The sequence below is a fragment of the Podarcis vaucheri genome (assembly GCF_965113315.1).
Source record: "Podarcis vaucheri genome assembly, chromosome: 18".
Lineage (NCBI taxonomy): Eukaryota > Metazoa > Chordata > Lepidosauria > Squamata > Lacertidae > Podarcis > Podarcis vaucheri.
In genome coordinates this window covers 3,005,900-3,025,682 of record NC_138756.1, presented here as the reverse complement: position 1 = coordinate 3,025,682, position 19,783 = coordinate 3,005,900, and the positions used below count along the sequence as shown (strand labels likewise).

The window sequence follows — 19,783 nt, the reverse complement described above, 5'->3', positions numbered from 1 at the left end:
CCCCCTTCATATTGCTAATTAAGGCATTGGGAGGACAGAGCCTTTGGTGCCCCCTCCCACTGGCTTTCATGTAACACTGAACGTGTGACTCCCTCTTCTCCCCACCTCCCTATTTCCTGAAAGGGAACATGAAGGGTTTTTTCCTCTCTAATGAATCAACAGTGCGTAGTTCTTCTTATCTGGGTAAGATGAATCGTGCAGAGTTTGAATAATCCTCCCTAATTTCCCCGCCCCCTCAATGACTCAGAAAGTGGTTTTTCTGAAGCTGACCTCCCCTCCCCACCCTTTGCATTTGTGGCTACAGCCCTTATAACAGCAGTAGTTTTTCTTTATTTTCAACTTGCTAGGAGTCCTTTGCAAACACTCTCATTGCTCCCTCCTTACATATACACACTCACACCCAGCAAAGGTGAGCTAGGAAACAGGAGCGTAAACTCCTAGAGATCAAAAAAAAGCTTTTTTGGAACAGGGAGGTCTTTATAATCATTTGAGCGGAAGGTCAGTTTTAAGCGGCATCCAAGATCTGCTGTGGTCCTCAAGAGCAGAATTGGTTCTGGAGGGTGGATGTGGCTTAGGACCGCAGGAAGTTGTCTCACACTGAGTCAGAGACCGTTCCTCTTCCTTGCTCGGTGTTGTTTACACTGACCAGCGATGGCTCCACAGCAGGGGTGGCCAAACCTTTTTCAATGAGGGCCAGATCTGATGAAGTGAACATGCAAGAGGGCCGACCAAAGTTATTGACCTTTTTTTAGGATTGAAGTTCTTATCTCAGCCCTACCTGGAGATGCTGCCTCAGACCTTCTGCATTCCAAGCAAGTGCTCTCCCACTGGGCTGTGGCTTTTCCCATCTTAGAATGGCCAGAAAGGTGCCCATGTGTTTCTCTCCCTCCCAGCCCCGTAAACTCCACTTGCCCTGGGCTGACGCTGCGTGAGGGCAACAACTTCTCTGGCTCAGCAGATGTTGGGTATTAGCCTTCCCCAAACCGACATTCTCCAGGTGTTTCGAACTACAACCAGTGTCAGAAACTCAGGTGCACAGTATAGTCCAGGCATATCCAACTCCCGAGAGACTGTGATCTCTTCCCAGTATAAAAAACCTGGCAGTGATCTATCCATTGCCATTGGGGGGGGGGGGACGTGCGTGGGGTGGGTGGGTGGATTGCCCAGAGTTGTTGAGCTTTTTTCGGAGAGGATTGTGTGAACAATTGCACAGAGATTTTTGCTTTCCCCATGTAACTTTTTGTACATGATAAGGATCTTGCAATCTACCAGGATCAGCCGGGGGTCTACCGGTAGATCACGATCTACTGGTCGGACGTCCCTGCTATAGTCCAATTGCCAAATGGCACCTTAAACCTCTGGTTGCGGTCACTGTGACGATATGTCTAGTTGTCACTCTCCCCATCTGAAAAGCGATGCTGCTTTTGAAGCCTAAGGATCAAAATTGTTGCAAAATAAACAAAACAATTGCTAGCGTACCATTTTGTGTGTGTGTGTGTGTGTGTGTGTGTGTGTGTGTGTGGATGCTTTATACTTTAGCAGAGCAGTTTGTAAAAGTCTTGAACGACCTGTGAATTGAACTGGAACCGAATTAGTTCCTTTTCAGGGGCAGGGGAGGAGCTGAGTCAAATTCCTTTTTTGAAATGAGTGTTCCAAGTGTGCTGTGTCGCTTTTTGGGTGGGTGTTCCTCCCCTCCAGGCAAGTGAGTGAGCAGTCTTGCTTCTTAACATTTTCATTAAAGGTTAACCACAGAGATGAGTAAGGCCCGGTGTTAATGACACCCTTCCATGTAAAACCCCACAAGAGAGCGAGCGGAGCGTGGGCAGGCGTCCCAGTTGCCCTGAGTTAGTCACTCAGTGGCTCATGGTCGGCCTGGAATCGGGGGGCCATGAGGGGGAGAGCCGACTAACTCACTTTTTAATTCCGCCTTTAGACGTTTCTTAAAACTCCTGCCTGCCTAACCATGGTTATCACCCAGATCTTGCCGGTTTGATATCAATCTGTATCTGCCCTGGCCTCTAACGGTGTTCCCAGGCACTACTGGTTTTTTACATTTGGAAATAAGAAAAGGCCTTGGCCTACTCCAGGGGTCAGCAAGGTTTAGGGTTCACTCCATTGGAGATCGCTCCGTGGGCTGGATCACGCGCGCACCCGCAATTTCTGGCGCCTGCGCCTGCGCAGACGCAATTTCTGGTGTCTGCGCAGACGTGATTTTTGGCGCCGCGGAAGTGAGTTGCTGTGCTGCACTGGTTTAGCTCAGCGTGCGGCTCAGTTCGGGGGCGGCTTGTGGGCCGGTTAAACGACCCCCGTGGGCTGCTTTGGCCCATTGGCCTTAGGTTGCTGACCCCTGGCCTACTCAGTCCCAGGGGGTCCTGCCTAAATCTACATTATGTTCACCTGCAGATCCTGCTCTTGTAGATTGTACATTCGGGGGGGGGGGGGGTAGCGGCTACTCGAGACAGGGGGATGGGGTGCCTCTTTGGTTGTGGGGCACCCAGGCAGTGTTATAAACTCAGATATATAATAAGCTAGGTGCCAAATGGCTCCTTGAGCCAGGGTTACAGTCGCCAAAATAGAATGTCTTGTTGCCCCTTTTGGGCAAGGCGGCTGTAAAGTCTTAATTTCTATATGATGGGCTGAGACTGATTGATTCTCAGTTAAACATCTGGCTAGTTCAGAGGACAACATTGAGCACGCTTAATAGCTTTGAGAACTTAAAAGAGGAAAAGTCAGCTTGATCCAGTGATAGTCTGCATATATATTGGCCTACTCCAATCTTTTTTTCTTAATGGTGACACAGACCATTCATAACATTGGGGTATTCTTCACAGCTGCGAGCAGGGCAGTGGGTTGGGGTAAGTGAAGAAACAATAATTCACTATCTCGTTGTTTACCACTCCTGCTCAGGCTGCACAGAAAAAGCATTTTGGTTCCAGAAATTCACTCCGATTTTGCACATAATATATAACTGACAGAATTTTGCAGGATGGAGCCTTAGTGTGTGAAAACAGTCCAGTTCCAAGGATCCCCCCATGGGGGAGAGGTCATGTGCCATCCTGGCTCCCAGGCATCTTCACTTGGTCACGAGGGACCGATAGCCAGGTGCGAATTTCAAACACAGCCAGTCACTCTTGGTTTTTGACTTTTCATAAGAAGAAAAGGCATTTGCCTACTCAGTCCCAGGGGATCCTGCCTGAATATAAATTAAGTTCACCTGGAGGCATCCTGCCCTGGGTATTCTACCTTCAGAAGGGAGGTGAGTGGCTGGCAACTCAAGAATGTGGGTAAGGGTGGCTTTTTGGTTGTGGGACACCCAGGCCTTGGAACACCTTCCCCAGTGAATATTGAAAGGTGCTCATGCAAGTGATCAGTGGGAGACAACTGTTCCTCCCACCTGCTGGGAGGGGAAAGAGGGTAGAGAAAGTGTGTGTTCCATCGTTCAGCCTGGAAACTGAGGTCCAGCACTGAGGGCCTTCTGGCGGTTCCCTCACTGCGAGAAGTGAGGATACAGGGAACCGGGCAGAGGGCCTTCTCGGTGGTGGCGCCCTCCCTGTAGAACACCCTCCTGTCAGATGTCAAGGAAATAAACATTTGACTTTTAGAAGACATATGAAGGCAGTCCTGCATAGAGAAGTTTGCAGTGTTTGATGTTTTACTGTGACGAATGTTTTTAATTTGTTGGTTGTGGTGGTTGTTGTTGGAGAGGTGTGTGTGTTTGTGAGAGAAAAGAGGGGCAGCCCTGTCCGCGAATGGAGTGCAATTTTCCAGCTGATTAGCCCCAAGGCCCTTGACAAGGCGAAAAAGGGACTCCACCCTGCCTTAAACTTAAAAAAAATAAAAATATTAAAGATTTCTTAGTTTACAAAAATCCGTGCATTGTCTCCTTTTTCCAGTTGTGCTTTCTACAGATCAGTTACATTCGTTGTGAGACATTAGTGTTGCATGCACTATTAGGTTGGGAAGAAAAGAGGGGGAAGCCGTGAGGAGGGTGAATGGTGTCGTCTGCCTTATACTTTTGACGCCTGGTTATTTAAGATGTGAAATGTATGATCTAGCTGCAAGTTTGAACTGCTTCACTGTTGCTTGAGTTTTGTCATTACTATTACTTGTGTGTCTTTCGATAAATAAATACTGGGCTGTGTATTATGTCGTAAGCCACCTTGGAAACCCTGGAAGTCGGGAAATAAATATTTGGATAAATAAAGGAGGTTTCCCCCTAGCGTACTGGTTAATCTGTAAGCCTGGTTTACAACCTCCTCCTTGGCTCTAAGCCAGGAGGCGGGGGCTTCACTTGGCCAAACTTCAGAGCCGGCTTTGCAAGCAGAAATGTTTTGTGTGAATGGTCGCCACTCTTACTTTGTGTGGATTTTACTTGGCGTGCAATTGTTGCGGCCTAGGCCTCCTTGCTTTTCACAGCCTTTTGTGCAATTCTCTCCTTCCCTACTTGCGTACAACAGTCGTACCTTGGGTTACAGACGCTTCAGGTTGCGTTTTTTTGGGTTACGGACGCGCCGAAACCCGGAAGTACCAGAACCGGTTACTTCTGGGTTTCGGCGGTCATGCATGTGCAGAAGCGCTAAATCATGCTATGCACAGAAGCACCGAATCGCAACCTGCACATGCGGTGCTGCGGGTTGAGAACGTGCTTCTCGCACAGATCACGTTCGCAACCTGAGCATCCCCTGTACTGGGATAGCCAATGAAGTGCCCTCTAGCAGCTGTTCCTAACAAAAATGTTAGAAACTCAGATATGTAAGATAGGTACCAAAGGGATCCTTAAACCAAGGCTGCAGTTGCCAAAACGGAATGCCTAGTTGCCATTTTTGGGCAAGGCGGCTCTAAAGGCTTACTTTTCAAATGGTGGACTGACTGTGATTGATTATCTGGCTAGTTCAGAGGACAGCCTTGAGCCGGGTTAAGAGCTTTGAGATCTTAAAGAAAAACAGTCACTTGATCCAGGGTTGGTCCACATATATATTGGCCCATTCCGACCTCTTTTTCTTTATGCTGACTGCTCCTGCTCAGGCTGCACAGAGAAAGCATTTTGGTTCCTGAAATTCATTCTGATAGTGCAGATTGATGGATTGAATTCTACAGGAATGGGGTATTGGTGTGTGAAAACAGTCCTGATCCAAGGATCTCCAGGCATGCCCCTTCAGAGGGTGGAGACGTCAGGCGCCATCCTGGTGCCCAGGCATCTTCACTTGGTCGCAAGTGTCTGAAATCCAGGTGCAAAATGCGCCTGGCTAATTCCAAACACTGCAGCAGCATCCGAAGGATCCACAGGTTCCCCATCTCTGCAAGAAGGAAGTTTATGGAAATGGGTCCTCTTTGGGCACAGGGAAATTCGATAGCATAGAGCTAGCCTTTTAAAATAACAGCCGCAACACTTGCATCTACTAGGAAACATTACTTTTGATCACTCCCCTGGCCCAGTTTTCATTTATCCGTATTTGCAAATAATGAGGGGTTTGTAGAAGCCAACGGGCCTTGGTGATCCGCCAGCCAATGTGGGTGATCTCTCCTTCCAGACAGTTCCTGAAACCACCTTCTTTTCTTTGTTGTTGTTTCAGGACAAACACCACGATGCTGCTCACGAAATCATTGAGACAATTCGGTAGGTGCTAAGCAGCAGCCGATCTGCATTGCAACCAGATATTTTCACCCCCCACCCCTGGGAAACCCATCTCCCAATAGTGATAGTGACACTGTTCTTGCTAGGATTTTCCTTTTTATATCCTTGCTCTGTAATCACAGCTTCCTGCAACATGGTGCATGTTTTACCCTGAATTAAAATGAAAACCCGGTTTTGCCTAAAACACTGGAGGTTTGCCTTATAACCAGGTTAGGACCATACCAGGGCCCCCAGACCAGTATCAGCCAGTGTGGGGCAAGTGCCTTTCATTCCCCAATGGGAATAAGACTATGAGGCTATATCTGTCTTGAAAAGGGCACATGCTTTCGTAAATAGTCTGAATCAAAGCCGCCATTGACATCTTTGGCTAAGTAGGAGTACAGTATGTTGCATTGTTTAGCTGGTCTGGAGATGGGAGGTCACATGCCTGCTATTCCAAAGTGACAGGGAGCTGTCATGTTTCTGCTCAGCTTTGGTATGAAGGAATTGGTTCATTTCTTTTAAAGTCACATTTGCCTCCCCTAGAAAAGGACTGAAGGTGTTGGGCGGTCAAAGCATTTTCTGCCCTTGAGCTTTGACCAGGGTTTCCCAACTTGAGTCCTCCAGGTGATTTTGGACTACAATTCCCATCATCCCTGACCACTGGTCCTGCTGGCTAGGGATGATAGGAGTTGTTTCCCAAAAACAGCTGGAGACCAAGTTTGGGAAACCCTGGCTTTTACCCTTAAAAACCAAGTGAGATCCTACTCAGAAATCTCAGTAAAAGGTCTGGTTTAAACAAGAATCTAGCATGCTGTCTTCTACTGAGCCAGACCACTGTTCCATATCACACCTTGGGAGAGGGACCAGTCATATCTGGTTCTTTATAAATCACAGTGTGCATAGATGGAGATGTGGGTGGTGCTATGTTCTAAACCACCGACCCTCTTGGACTTGCCAATTGTAAGGTCAGCAGTTCGAATCCACGCCATGGGGTGAGATCCCGTTGCTTTGCCCCAGCTCCTGCCAACCTAGCATTTCGAAAGCATACCAGTACAAGTAGATAAATAGGTCCCTCTACGGCGGGAAGGTAAACTGTGTTTCTGTGCGCTCCAGCACTTGTCATGGTGTTCCCTATGCCAGAAGCAGTTTAGTCATGCTGGCCACAAGACCCGAAAAACCTGTCTGCAGACAAACTGGCTCCCTTGGCCTGAAAACAGATGAGCACCGCACCCCATAGTTGAATTCAACTGGACTTCACCGTCCAGGGTTCCTTTACCTTTTATCTGCATAGATGGCAGTATACTTTATTATTGAATTTATATACTGCCCCATACCTGCAGGTCTCAGGGTGGTTCACAGGATAAAATCAGAATATAAAACCACAAAATACACAATCAGACGAGACAGACCTAACAGTAGTAGCCACCTCTGGCCTTTTGGGCTGCCAGTGAGCCCCTAACCATTTATGGCTTGGGACCAGGCTGTCTTAAAGATATTAAAAATGTCACTATGCAAAGCTTCCCTGGGGTCCTAAGATCCTCAGGTGTGCACCTCCACATTGTCCTTTGGAAGGATAATATTAAGATTTTCCTTTGGAAACGGAGGTGCAGGCCGTGCTGACCACAGGGTTGCTGTCAGGGCAAACTGGATTTGAACTGCTGGCTCTGCGTATGCTGTATTTTAAGGATTCTTGTCAACCGGGTTTGTTGTTACTGCTTTGTGTGTTGGGAGCCGCCCCGGATCCCAACTTGGGAGAAAGGCAGGATATAGAAACAAGCAAACGTGACAAAATTATTGGTGTGTTTGGGGCAGAGGTGGGCTTGCCAAAAGGAGGAGGAAATGATCTACTGATGGGGGGCGTGGCGTTATTTGCATATTTATTTCACCTACACCCTCTTTTCCTTTCAGGTGGGTCTGCGAAGAAATTCCAGACCTGAAGCTTGCTATGGAAAACTATGTTTTAATTGACTATGATACTAAAAGGTAAGGTTAAGAGTCTCCTTACTTTTCATTACTTTCCTCCCCCATGGCTGCCCCTAGAAGTCATCGCTGGACTCACAGCGCCAGTCAGCCCCAACCAGCATGGCAAATAGGGATGATGGTAACTGTCGTCTTGGACAGTGTGGGGCTGGGCTAGATGACCTCTGGGGGTTCCTTCCAACTCCACAATTCTACGATTCAGTGGCTCTCTCTTCTATTTTAAACCAGCTCCAAATTCTCAGGTGGTGATATGGGGGGCAATGGGGGGTGCTGCTGTCGTGTCCCTTTTGTTGTAGATTCACTCTGGAAGTTGGAAGCTTTTGGCAAGGGGATTCTTCAGCTGTTCCATGTTTGAGAGAGCTTGATAAAGACAGCCTTTCTGATAAGGGCTCCTTTCCTGCCCTGCCCTTCAACCCCCCTTCCCTTGCCTCTCCCCTGCCCTTTAGTCCTTCCAACGGTTAATTTGTCCTGTTCACAAATGTAAACAGGAGATTTTCCTGCTGCTTCTATGTCCTCCTTGCAAGGATGCGAAGGGAGGGGTCCTCCCCACCCCCTGGGGTCTTTCCAAACAGGCCAGGGAGTGTCCTGGGTTATCCCCCCCCAAAAAAATGCAAGTGAAAATAGAGATGAAAAACTGCCTTGGGCGGAGGAACCCTCCTGGGGTAGAGGGGGAAAAAACCCTCTTGGGTTGTTCACTGCAGGAGTTGATGAAGAGGCTGAAATAGCTGAGCAGCCCTGATTTTTGCTCTCCACTCTCTCCCCCTCCCTCCCTTGATGTTTGAAATCTGATTATGCAATGGGGCACGTGACTTCCCCGCGCTGCCCCTCCTTTCCCTATCTCCTGTCCTGAGTTGATTCTTTAATCCTGGTTTAAAAAAAAAAAGAAAAAGAAGGGATTTTCAGACCAGCCAGGCAGCCCTGTTCAGCAAGTCTCTTTAGAGCCCAAGGAGCTGACTTGCAGCAAGGCTCAGTATCGCTTGCACTGACTGGCAGCAGTTCTCCAGGGTTTCGGGGACAGGAACATTCTCGTCCCTACGTGGGGGGTGGGGTGGGGTGGGGGCTGAACCTGAGACCTTCTGTGTGTAAAAGGAAATGCTCTGTTGCTCAGCTGCAGGCCTTCCCCTTAATTTTCCCATCCTCTGGACTCCAAATAGTATCGTCCACACTGACTGGCAGCGGCTCTCTAGGGTTGTAGACAGGGGTTAAAGTATGTAAAGATGCCGCTCAGGATTGAGCCTGGGAGAACAGAGCAGGTGCTCTCCCATTGAGTTATAGCCCCTCCCCATTAAACAGGAAGCAAGAGTCCAGTCCTCAACGTTCAGAAGGAAGGGCTGATTTAACAACAACAACAACAAATTTTATTTATACCCCACCCTCCCCAGCCAAGGCCAGGCTCAGGGCGGCTAACAACCAATAATAAAAACAAGTTGTTTGAATACAACTTAAAAACAAGATTAAAATACAACATTAAAACATTAAAATGCAGCCTCATCACAGGAGGAGAAAGGAAAAAAAGAAAACAGAAAGAGGGGGAGGGAATCAAATTGGCTCCAAGCCAAAGGCCAGGCGGAACAACTCTGTCTTACAGGCCCTGCGGAAGGAAATCAGATCCTGCAGGGCCCTGGTCTCATGAGGCAGAGCGTTCCACCAGGCCGGGGCCAGTGATGAGAAGGCCCTGGCTCTAGTTGAAGCCAATCTAATTTCCTTAGGGCCCGGGACCACTAGGGGGTTGCTATTTATGGACCTTAAGGTCCTCCTTGGGGCAGTTCCGTAGGTACGAGGGTCCTAGGCCATGAAGGGCTTTAAAAGTCAAAACCAGCACCTTAAATCTGACCCTATACTCCACCGGGAGCCAGTGCAGCTGGAAAAGCACTGGGTGAATATACTCCCATGGCAGGGACCCCTTAAGGAGCCTCGCTGCAGCACTTTGCACCCGCTGGAGTTTCTGGGACAGCTTCAAGGGCAGCCCCGCATAGAGCGAATTACAGTAGTCAAGCCTGGAGGTGACCGTCACATGGATCACTGTGGCCAGGTTGGGGCGGGAAAGGTAAGGGACCAACTGCTTGATGCGGCGAAGGTGGAAAAATGTCGCCTTGGCTGTTGCTGTAACTTGCGCCTCCATGGAAAGGGAGGCGTCAAGGATTACACCCAAACTCTTAACGGAAGGCAGTGGCACTAATTGGGCCCCTGCAAGAGAAGGGAGTTGGTCCCTCATCCCCATACCACCCCGACCCCGGTGCATATTAATTCAGAGTGCTGGTTTTGAGCTATAAAACCTTGAATGGCTCAGGACCGCAACGCCTCAAGGATCGCTTCTCTCTCTGTGAGCGTACCTGGACCCTGAGATCATCCTCGAAGACCCTTCTTTGTGCCTGTACCACGAAAGGTCTGGAGGCTGGCAACATGAGAATAGGGCCTTCTCTGTAGTGGCTCTCCGTTTATGGAACGCTCTCCCCAGGGAGGTCCGCCTTCATTATACACTTTGAGGCGCCAGGCAAAAACATTCCTTTTTAACCAGGCCTTTGGCTGATAGACATCCAGTGCCCTTTTAAAATGTGTTGGGGAACGGGGAGGATTATTGAGTTGTTCTTGTTTTTCATTTTATTACATACCTTTGTGTTTTTGTATTGCCATTTCGTCTTGTGAGCCGCCCCTGAGAACTGAGGATATAGGGCGGTATACTAATTCAATAAAGAAAACAAATAAGCAATAAAAATAATAAGCTCTCTTGCACCAAGCCAGGCCACATGTGCTGTCTGCAGAGACTGACATAGGCTCTCCAGGTTTTAGAGGTGGGGGGAGAGTCTTTCCTAGCCCTCCAAACCCCCATCCCAATCCCGGAAATGATGGGGAACTGGAGCTGCATAGCGCAAAGCATTTCAGTAAAAAATACCGTATTTTTTGCACCATAACACTCACTTTTTTCCTCCTAGAAAGTAAGGGGAAATGTCTGTGCGTGTTATGGAGGAAATGCCTACGGGTGGCATGCCTACGGATTTTCCTCCTCTAAAAACTACGTGCGTGTTATGGTCGGGTGCGTTTTATAGAGCGAAAAATACGGTATTTCTAAACTAGGCTTGCAAACTTTTCTGGCTGGAACTCTTAAAGCGGCTGGGAGGCTGCAGTCCTGTACTTAAAGGGAACTCGGTGGGACTTAACCTGAGTGGGTGAATGCAATGGGGAGGATGGGGTGGAGAGTTGGATCCGGCTGGTGGGCCAGATCCCAAAGATGCTAGCCTTCTAAGGGTCATTTTGATGGGCAGGGTGGACAGTTGGCCACCTATCGTCGGAGATTGAAGCGCAGAGCCTTTGCTGGGTAGGAAGACTCTGGAAAACCAAATGCAAACCCAACACGCTCGTCCCATAATCCTTGTTGATTTGGGGCAGCCACCCTAAGCCTGGTGCCTTCCAGACATTGTTGGTCTCCCAGCAGCTAGTACAGGGGGTGGTGATGATGGGATTGATGTCTTGCAACATCTGGATGGCCCCAGGCTACAGAAGGTGCTGGGTTTTTTTCAAAGAAGACTTTGCAGACAAAGCATTCCTTTTGGGAGTGGCACAGGATTACAACTACAAGGAAGATGTTGGCATCTGTGTAGCATGTATTATTTTTTAGGGAGACACGCCTAGAAAGCTTAGGCCCATCTTAATTTGTCTGACTGCTACAACTTTTTTTCTTTTCTCCTTCCGCCCTCCTCTCTTCTTCTGATCTTCAGCTTTGAAAGCATGCAGAGGCTTTGTGACAAATACAACCGCGCCATCGATAGCATTCACCAGCTGGTATGTATGTGCCCTGCCCATCCGCACTGCTTGGCTTCTGGGCTGTTGTTGTTTTCATAGAATCATAGAGTTGGAAGAGACCACAAGGGCCATCGAGTCCAACCCCCTGCCAAGCAGGAAACACCATCAGAGCACTCCTGACATATGGTTGTCAAGCCTCTGCTTAAAGACCTCCAAAGAAGGAGACTCCACCACACTCCTTGGCAGCAAATTCCACTGTCAAACAGCTCTTACTGTCAGTTTTGATGGGGGGCGGGTAGCCTGATTTTGTTATGTATATCTTTTTATTAAATTTTCTGTTTTACAATTTCAAATAAACATTTTACAGTGGTACCTCAGGTTACATACGCTTCAGGTTACAGACTCCACTAACCCAGAAATTGTACCTCAGGTTAAGAACTTTGCTTCAGGATGAGAACAGAAATCGTGCAGCAGCGGTGCAACAGCAGCAGGAGGCCCCATTAGCTAAAGTGGTGCTTCAGGTTAAGAACAGTTTCAGGTTAAGAACAGACCTCCGGAACGAATTAAGTACTTAACCCGAGGTACCACTGTACAGACTTTAAAATGACTTCCCTTCTTCTCTTTCCATGGTTCATTTTGCATGTCTTACATCCCTGCATATTTTACAAAAACTATTCCAATTGGTTTTCCACCATTACATCCATCACAGTTATTTTCCGTATACGCAATATACGTTTTCCAATCTTCTTTAAACATATGTTCTTGTTGCTCTCTTATTCTGTATTTTAAATCTGCAAGTTGTGCATATTCTGTCAATTTAAGTTGCCTGTCTTTCCAAGATTTTTGAGGCCAGTTAGTCCTGCTCATTTTCTGCTTGCTCCCGTGGGCAGGCATAGTGCTCTGACATGCTGGGTATAGTGCCTCCTCCCCGGGTTTTCTCAATTTAGCCTGGATTACTTAGAATTGTAGGGATGCGGGTGGTGCTGTGGTCTAAACCACAGGGCCTAGGGCTTGCTGATCAGAAGGTCGGTGGCTCGAATCCCCATGACGGAGTGAGCTCCCGTTGTTCGGTCCCTGCTCCTGCCAACCTAGCAGTTTGAAAGCACGCCATAGTGCAAGTAGATAAATAGGTACCACTCTGGCGGGAAGGTAAACGGCGTTTCCGTGCTCTGATCAACCAGAAGTGGCTTAGTCCTGCTGGCCACATGATCCGGAAGCTAGCTGTGGACAAACGCCGGCTCCCTTGGCCTATAGAGTGAGATGAACGCCGCAATCCCAGAGTTGTCCGCATCTGGACCTAATGGTCAGGGGTACCTTTGCCTTTACTTAGAATTGTAGAGTAGGAAGGGACCCCCAAGGGTCACTAGTTCAACCCCCAGCAATGCAGGAATTACTTATTTAAAGCAATTCTAGCCCTGATTCTTTAGCCCGGGGTGGGGGTTTGGGACCTGCCCCACCCCAGCCTAAGGGTCGCATTCTGTTATGGGCAGCTTTACTGAGCACATTGCAGTGGTGGGAGGAGGCAGAAGGGGAAGTGGCTAGAGCAATAGATGGGACACTTTTCTGCATGAGGCTACATTTCAACCGCTCAGGGTTGGAATATTCCACACGGCACAGTATAGCCAGTAAGGTTGCCACATGTGCTGCATAAAACAGGATTGTCCTGTGTTTCAATGCAAAATGCTGTGCTCTGTATTGATTCAATACAAGATGCAGTTAGTCCTATATTTCCCCTATTCCCCCCCCCTGCCAAGTTAAGGATCCTCTCCTCCGCTCCTACAGGGATGTCATCTCTGGCTTGGCAGGAGAAACTGCCTCTCACTTCTTTCCTCCTTTCTTCCTGCTCCTGCTTCTTGACAGCGGAGGCAGAGCAATAGCCATCACAACAGCCTTATCTTCCTCCCTGAATTTGTCTCCCCCTCTCTTAAAGCCCCCACTTCATCTTGTGCAAGTGAATTCCACGGTTCTAAGTATGCATTGGGACGCGGGTGGCGCTGTGGGTAAAACCTCAGGGCCTAGGACTTGCCGATCGCATGGTCGGCGGTTCGAATCCCCGCAGCAAGGTGAGCTCCCGTCGTTCGGTCCCAGCTCCTGCCCACCTAGCAGTTCGAAAGCACCCTTAAGTGCAAGTAGATAAATAGGTACCACTTTATAGTGGGAAGGTAAACAGCGTTTCCGTGTCCTGCGCTAGTGCTGGCTCGCTAGAGCAGCTTCGTCACGCTGGCCACGTGACCCAGAAGTGTCTCCGGACAGCGCTGGCTCCCGGCCTATAGAGTGAGATGGGCGCACAACCCTAGAGTTGGACACGACTGGCCCGTACGGGCAGGGGTACCTTTACCTTTTAAGTATGCATTGTATGTAGAAGTTGTTCCTTTCGTCTGCCGGCTTCACTGGGCACCCCAGGTTCTAATGTTTTATGAGAGGCACAGAAGCGCCTTCCTGTTGCATGTGGCAAAGTGTGTATATGCATGTCTCTCCCCCCTCACCCTCCCACCTCTCCCATTTTGTTCTCCAGTGGAAAGGAACCACGCAGCCCATGAAACTGAACACCCGCCCCACCAATGGGCTCCTGCGCCACATCCTGCAGCAAGTCTATAACCACTCGGTGACCGACCCCGAAAAACTCAACAACTATGAACCCTTTTCCCCGGAGGTGTATGGCGAAACTTCCTTTGACCTGGTTGCTCAGATGATCGATGAGATAAAAATGACCGAGGATGACCTGTTTGTAGACTTGGGCAGCGGTGAGTGTTGCCGTACACTGCCTCTGCCCTCTCCTGTCTCTGCCATGAAACCTATCTTTACCCAAAACGTGTTTCATTTCTTCTGTAGAACATTCAGCACATAGCTGTCAACCGTCCCTTATTTGGCAGGAAAGTCCCTTATCCCAGCGCCGTGTCCCGCCGCTGTCCCTTATTGATGATGTCCCTTACATTTCCCGGGTTTCAAAGGAAGCAGCTCCTCTCCCTCCTTCCCTGCCGGCCAGGGAGGAGGGAGGCTCCAACTGTATTACTTGGCTGTGTTGCTCACCCAATAATGAGTTTTAAGAATGACTGGGGGGGTGGAGCTTGCATGCCTTGTGCCAATCAAATCAGCCGCGTTGCCTGGGGACTCGCCTTTGCTCAGCGCTTCCCAGCGGAGAGGTGACGGTGTTTTTCCTTGCTGCATGCCCTTTGCCGGGTTGCTGTGCTGTGGGAACCACTGCTTGAGGCTTCGTTTGGCTGCTGGCTGGGCTTTCTGCCTTTGGCTTGGAGGGGCTCAGAAGTTGAACATACCTGTGCCCTGAAAATCCCTTATTTTGGCTGCTGATCCCTTATTTTTGAGGCTGCTGGTCCCTTATTTTCAAATCTGTAAGTTGACAGCTATAATTCAGCAGTGTGTACCAGTTTGCTTAGGAAGCAGCTGAGCTGTGTAAATAATGGCCCACTTTGGATGTGATGGCCAAACCACGGTTTCTTTAGCAGGGCTATGCTTTTGGTGCCCTTTTGCTTTCCTCCCCTTTCCTGGAGCAGGGGTCGGCAACCTGCAGCCCATGGGCCACAAGCGGCCCGTGGGGGTCGTTTAAATGGCCCCCAAGCCGCCCCCGAACCGAGCTTGTCGTTTTCCACTAATGACCAGCAGAATTGGGAGGGAGAAGTGGGCGTATTTAGCATTCACTCTGGAAGGGATGTGGGTGGCGCTGTGGGTTAAACCACAGAGCCTAGGACTTGCCGATCAGAAGGTCAGGGGTTCAAATCCCTGCGACAGAGTGAGCTTCCATTGCTCAGTCCCTGCTCCTGCCAACCTAGCAGTTCAAAAGCACGTTAAAGTGCAAGTAGATAAATGGGTACCACTCTGTCGGGAAGATAAACGGCGTTTCCGTGCGCTGCTCTGGTTCTCCAGAAGCGGCTTAGTCATGCTGGCCACATGACCCGGAAGCTGTACGCCGGCTCCCTTGGCCAATAAAGCGAGATGAGCACCGCAGCCCAAGAGTCGGTCACGACTGGACCTAATGGTCAGGGGTCCCTTTACCTTTACTGGAAGGGTATAGTCGATTCTGCTCCGTTTCTACCTGTCTCCTCTCCTTGTCTCAGGTGTGGGCCAAGTCGTTCTTCAGGTAGCAGCGGCCACAAACTGCAAGCATCACTATGGCGTGGAGAAAGCAGATATTCCGGCCAAATATGCGGAGGTACGTAGCTCTTGTGTGTTCGTGTGGTTAGAAAGGGGGAGCATCCTGTGACCTACATTAGAAGCATAGCTGTCAACTTTCCCCCTTTTTTAAGGGAGATTCCCTTATTCCGAGTAGGATCCCTTACAAGAAAAGGGAAATGTTGACAGCTATGATTAGAAGAAATCTCTATGATGTAGAGAAATCTAGACTTGAGGGGTGTGCAGGCTCGTTTGAAAGAATCTGAAAGAAATCTGCACTGGGAGAACCTGACTTCTTTCCATTTACAGCCTGTAGAAAAGGTGCTACTTCAGCCATTTGGGGCACATGTAGATACCCCAAGCCTGCAATCTTGTGCTTTAAATTCTGCCTTGATACAATAGGGCGTCCAGTAGCAGCTTCTGTGAATTGATAAAAATATATATTCAGATTTCTTTCCATTGTGTGAAATATCTGGGCCGTGTGCCACAAGCAGTACAGGTGAAAACAGAGCACCAAATGCAGTCAATACAACACAGGATAATTATAAAAAAAAATGTTCTCTGCTGGGGCAAGTCCTTGGTGGTTAATGATCTCTGCCGCAGTTGCTGTGTTCCCCCAGGTTGCTGGAAACGGGTCACTATCCAATTTACTACTAACAGCACACCTGCTTTCTCCTCCCCTCTTCTCTCCTCCCGGCTGCCTGCCTTTCCAGACGATGGACAAAGAATTCAGGAAGTGGATGAAATGGTATGGGAAAAAACATGCAGATTACACAGTGAGTTGAAACGGAACCGCAAACGTTACCTCCCGCCAAGCCCTGTTGCAAATCACCCTCCTTCCCCCTCTGTTTTGGTGTGGGGTTTTCAGAGGCTACACCTTTGTGTAGGGGCAGAGAACCTTTATTGGTCTGGGGGGGGGGGTGACATGCCAGTTGTGGGTGAGCCACAATGGGTGGACAAACAGATGTGACACCTATCAGACTTTTTCTGCGGAAGGTTACACCTAGGCCACGTGCCCACTGTACATTAAAGTGCTATGATATCTCTGTAAACAGTCATGGCTTCTTCCCTCAAAGAATTTTGGGAACTGTAGTTTGCTAAGGGGGCTTGAGGGACGCAGGTGGCGCTGTGGGTAAAACCTCAGTGCCTAGGACTTGCTGATCGTAAGGTCGGCGGTTCGAATCCCCGCAGCAAGGTGAGCTCCCGTCGTTCGGTCCCAGCTCCTGCCCACCTAGCAGTTCGAAAGCACCCCTAAGTGCAAGTAGATAAATAGGTACCGCTTTATAGCGGGAAGGTAAACGGCGTTTCCGTGTGCTGCACTGGTACTGGCTCACCAAGTTGCAGCTTCGTCACGCTGGCCACATGACCCGGAAGTGTCTTCAGACGGCGCCGGCTCCCGGCCTCTTGAGCGAGATGAGCACGCAACCGTAGAGTCGGTCACAACTGGCCCGTACGGGCATGGGTACCTTTACCTTTTACCTTTAAGGGGGCTTGAAGTGGCTTGGCGATCCCTTTTCCCCTCCCAGAGTTTCGTGGGAAGAGGCATTGATTGCTAAAGCGCTTTTGGCAGACCCTCCAAGTGTCCCTACTTTCCAGGGACAGTCCTGGATTTATAGAAACCGTCCTGGTTTCTGATTTGATTTCGGAATTTCTCACTTTTCCTTTGGACGTCCCTATTTTCATCGGAGAAAAGTTGGAGGGTATGGAGTTAATGTGACCCCTGAGCTATCTGAACGCAGCCCTGCATAGGGAAGTTTTTTTTTTTTTAAGTTTGATGTTTTAATATGTTTTTATTTTATTTATATATGTCAGAAGCTGCCCAGAGTGTCTGGGGCAACCAGGTCAGATGGGAGGGGTATAAATAGCAAAATGATGATAATAATAATAAGAAGAATAGAATAGAACTTTCCTATTTTCATCAGAGAAATGTTGGAGGGTTCGGTTCTTGGGGGGGTGGGGAATGCAGTGACTGTTTAAAGTGGTATTACAGTGCTTGAAAAATGTACGGTGTGGACAGAGCCCTAGTCCATGCAGCTGCCATAGGTCCCACACATGCATCTCTCCCTTCAGGCAAGCAAGAGGAAGGCAGAAGCACTCGGGGGGTGGGGGGTGGCAGAGGGTCAGAGAGAGGACATGAGTCCTGAGGGCCAGGGAGAGAGGGCTTGGGGGGCCCCATCCAGCCCACAGACTCGAGGTTTCCCACCTCACACACACCCTAGGTCACTAGAACCCTTGCACCCATCGTCAATGGGGAATTCTAAGAAACAAACCAGTGCAGTTATTCAAGGTCCAGCCGGCCGTTGTGATTCAAAGTGGCGTCCAGTCATATCCTAGCAAAGGTGGAAACTCTACCACCAGCATCTCAGGAGCCACCATGCAAAATGTGGTTGTAGTAGTAGTAGTAATTTTATTATTTATACCCCGCCTATCTGGCTGCGATTCCTTAGAGGTCTCCACATGCAGAGGGAAGAGAAAAGGCAAAATGTATAGTAGGTGATGGCATCAATAAAATCCATTTAGAAAACGGAAAGAAATGGGGTTCTGATTCTCACGCTGGGGAAGGAAGCCCTCCCTGCAAGATTGGCTCAGCCTCTGGATTCCTGCTTGTCCAAGAGAGGCTTTTCCTTTAAGTTCCAGATCCTCAGATGATTATTGTTATTGTTATTATAATTATTATTATATTGTATGCTGCCCATCTGACTAGGTTGCTCCCAGCCACTCTGGGCGGCTCCCAACAGAGTCTTAAAAGCACAATAAAACATCAAACATTATAAAGTTCCCTAAACAGGGCTTCCCGAATTCGGAGCTTCAGGAGCTCCCTTCTTAAAGGCAAGCAGCCTCTGCCTAGCCCCTGAACAACTCCTCCCTAGAAATTCCTAGGGAATTTCTGCTCCCATTTCCATTATTGAGTTAAGGCTTGAAAGCTTCTCGTTGGCAATTAATGCTGACAGATGGTGCTTCCCCCCCCACTTCTTGGCGGTTCCTACTCGGAAGTATCCCCTCCTGAATGCTGGCCAGGTATCTGGGGGGAGCTTAATGACGCAGAGCCTATGGGATGTTGGAGCGCTTGAGTGGTTGTTTCCTGGTGGCTCCTGCAATGAGGTCGTTCTGCCTCACCTCCCCTTCCCTGCCCTTTCTCCTCTGAAATGCTCCCCACCTATCACTCCCCCCCCCCCGGTTTCTCTAATGACCAAATATGGTGTGTGTGTGTGTTTATATGCATTAGATGGCACATCTTGCAAGAGGAAATTAAAATCGGCTGCTTAGCTTAATGACTTTGAGGGTGTGGGAGGGAGAACTTGCGGGATAATTCAGGAGGAGGAGAGGGACATCATCTCAGCCTATCAGCAGCAGCAGCAGCAACAACAGCAAATATATCACATCTATTCTCCCAATTCCCCAGGATGCGGATGGTGCTGTGGTCTAAACCACAGAGCCTAGGACTTGCTGATCAGAAGGTTGGCAGTTCGAATCCCTGCGACGGGGTGAGCTCCCGTTGCTCGGTCCCTGCTCCTGCCCACCTAGCAGTTCGAAAGCACGTCAAAGTGCAAGTAGATAAATTGGTACCACTCCGGCGGGAAGGTAAGCGGCGTTTCCGTGCGCTGCTCTGGTTCGCCAGAAGCGGCTTAGTCATGCTGGCCACATGACCCGGAAGCTGTACGCCGGCTCCCTCGGCCAGTAGAGTGAGATGAGCACCGCAACCCCAGAGTTGTCCGCAACTGGACCTAATGGTCAGGGGTCCCTTTACCTATCTCCCAATTGCTCAAGGTGGTTGCGTACTTCTCCCCAGTTTCTCTTCCTGCCTTTGACATGTTAGGATGTGGCAGGTCGCTCACCACCACTTAGGGCAGGGGTCAGCAAGGTTTATCTTGCCTGGGCCGGATCACATGTGTGCCCGTGATTTTTGGGACGTGCGCAAACACAATTTTCGGCATCTGTGCAGACGCGATTTTCGGCGCCGCAGAAGCAAGTTCCCGCACTGCGCTGTACCACTTTAGCGCAGCATGCAAGCGGGAACCTTGGTTTGTGGGCCGGTCAAACGACGTCCATGTGCCGCTTTTGGCCCATGGGCCTTAGGTTGCTGACCTCTGACTTAGGGTCTTCAAACCTCCCAAATTGGTACAGCTTTTTCTTGGAGGGGGAAATCCAAGCTGAAGCTGGCATTCTTTTGTGGAATGTGCAGATAATTTGTTGTTAGTTTCCGCATGGGAATTGGGAGTCACTTGCACCCCCCCAAAAAAAAAACTTGGTGGGTTTTGGGGTGTGAGTCCAGTGCTTTTTTCCTGGGGGCACTCAAGGGTACACAGTACCATTTGT

The 19,783-nt window shown here is 49.2% G+C and overlaps 1 protein-coding gene across 5 annotated transcripts in view; it reads left to right on the top strand.

The window, feature by feature from the left end:
• DOT1L (DOT1 like histone lysine methyltransferase) overlaps positions 1–19,783 on the top strand; it is an 83,629-nt gene that overhangs the window by 10,576 nt on the left and 53,270 nt on the right. For all 5 annotated transcript variants that reach the window (XM_082206229.1, XM_082206228.1, XM_082206227.1 and 2 more), the window contains exons 2-7: positions 5,574–5,617; positions 7,526–7,600; positions 11,314–11,377; positions 13,854–14,082; positions 15,412–15,506; positions 16,180–16,242. In XM_082206229.1, the coding sequence (XP_082062355.1) occupies positions 5,574–5,617; positions 7,526–7,600; positions 11,314–11,377; positions 13,854–14,082; positions 15,412–15,506; positions 16,180–16,242 (570 nt within the window). The remainder of the gene's footprint in view (positions 1–5,573; positions 5,618–7,525; positions 7,601–11,313; positions 11,378–13,853; positions 14,083–15,411; positions 15,507–16,179; positions 16,243–19,783) is intronic.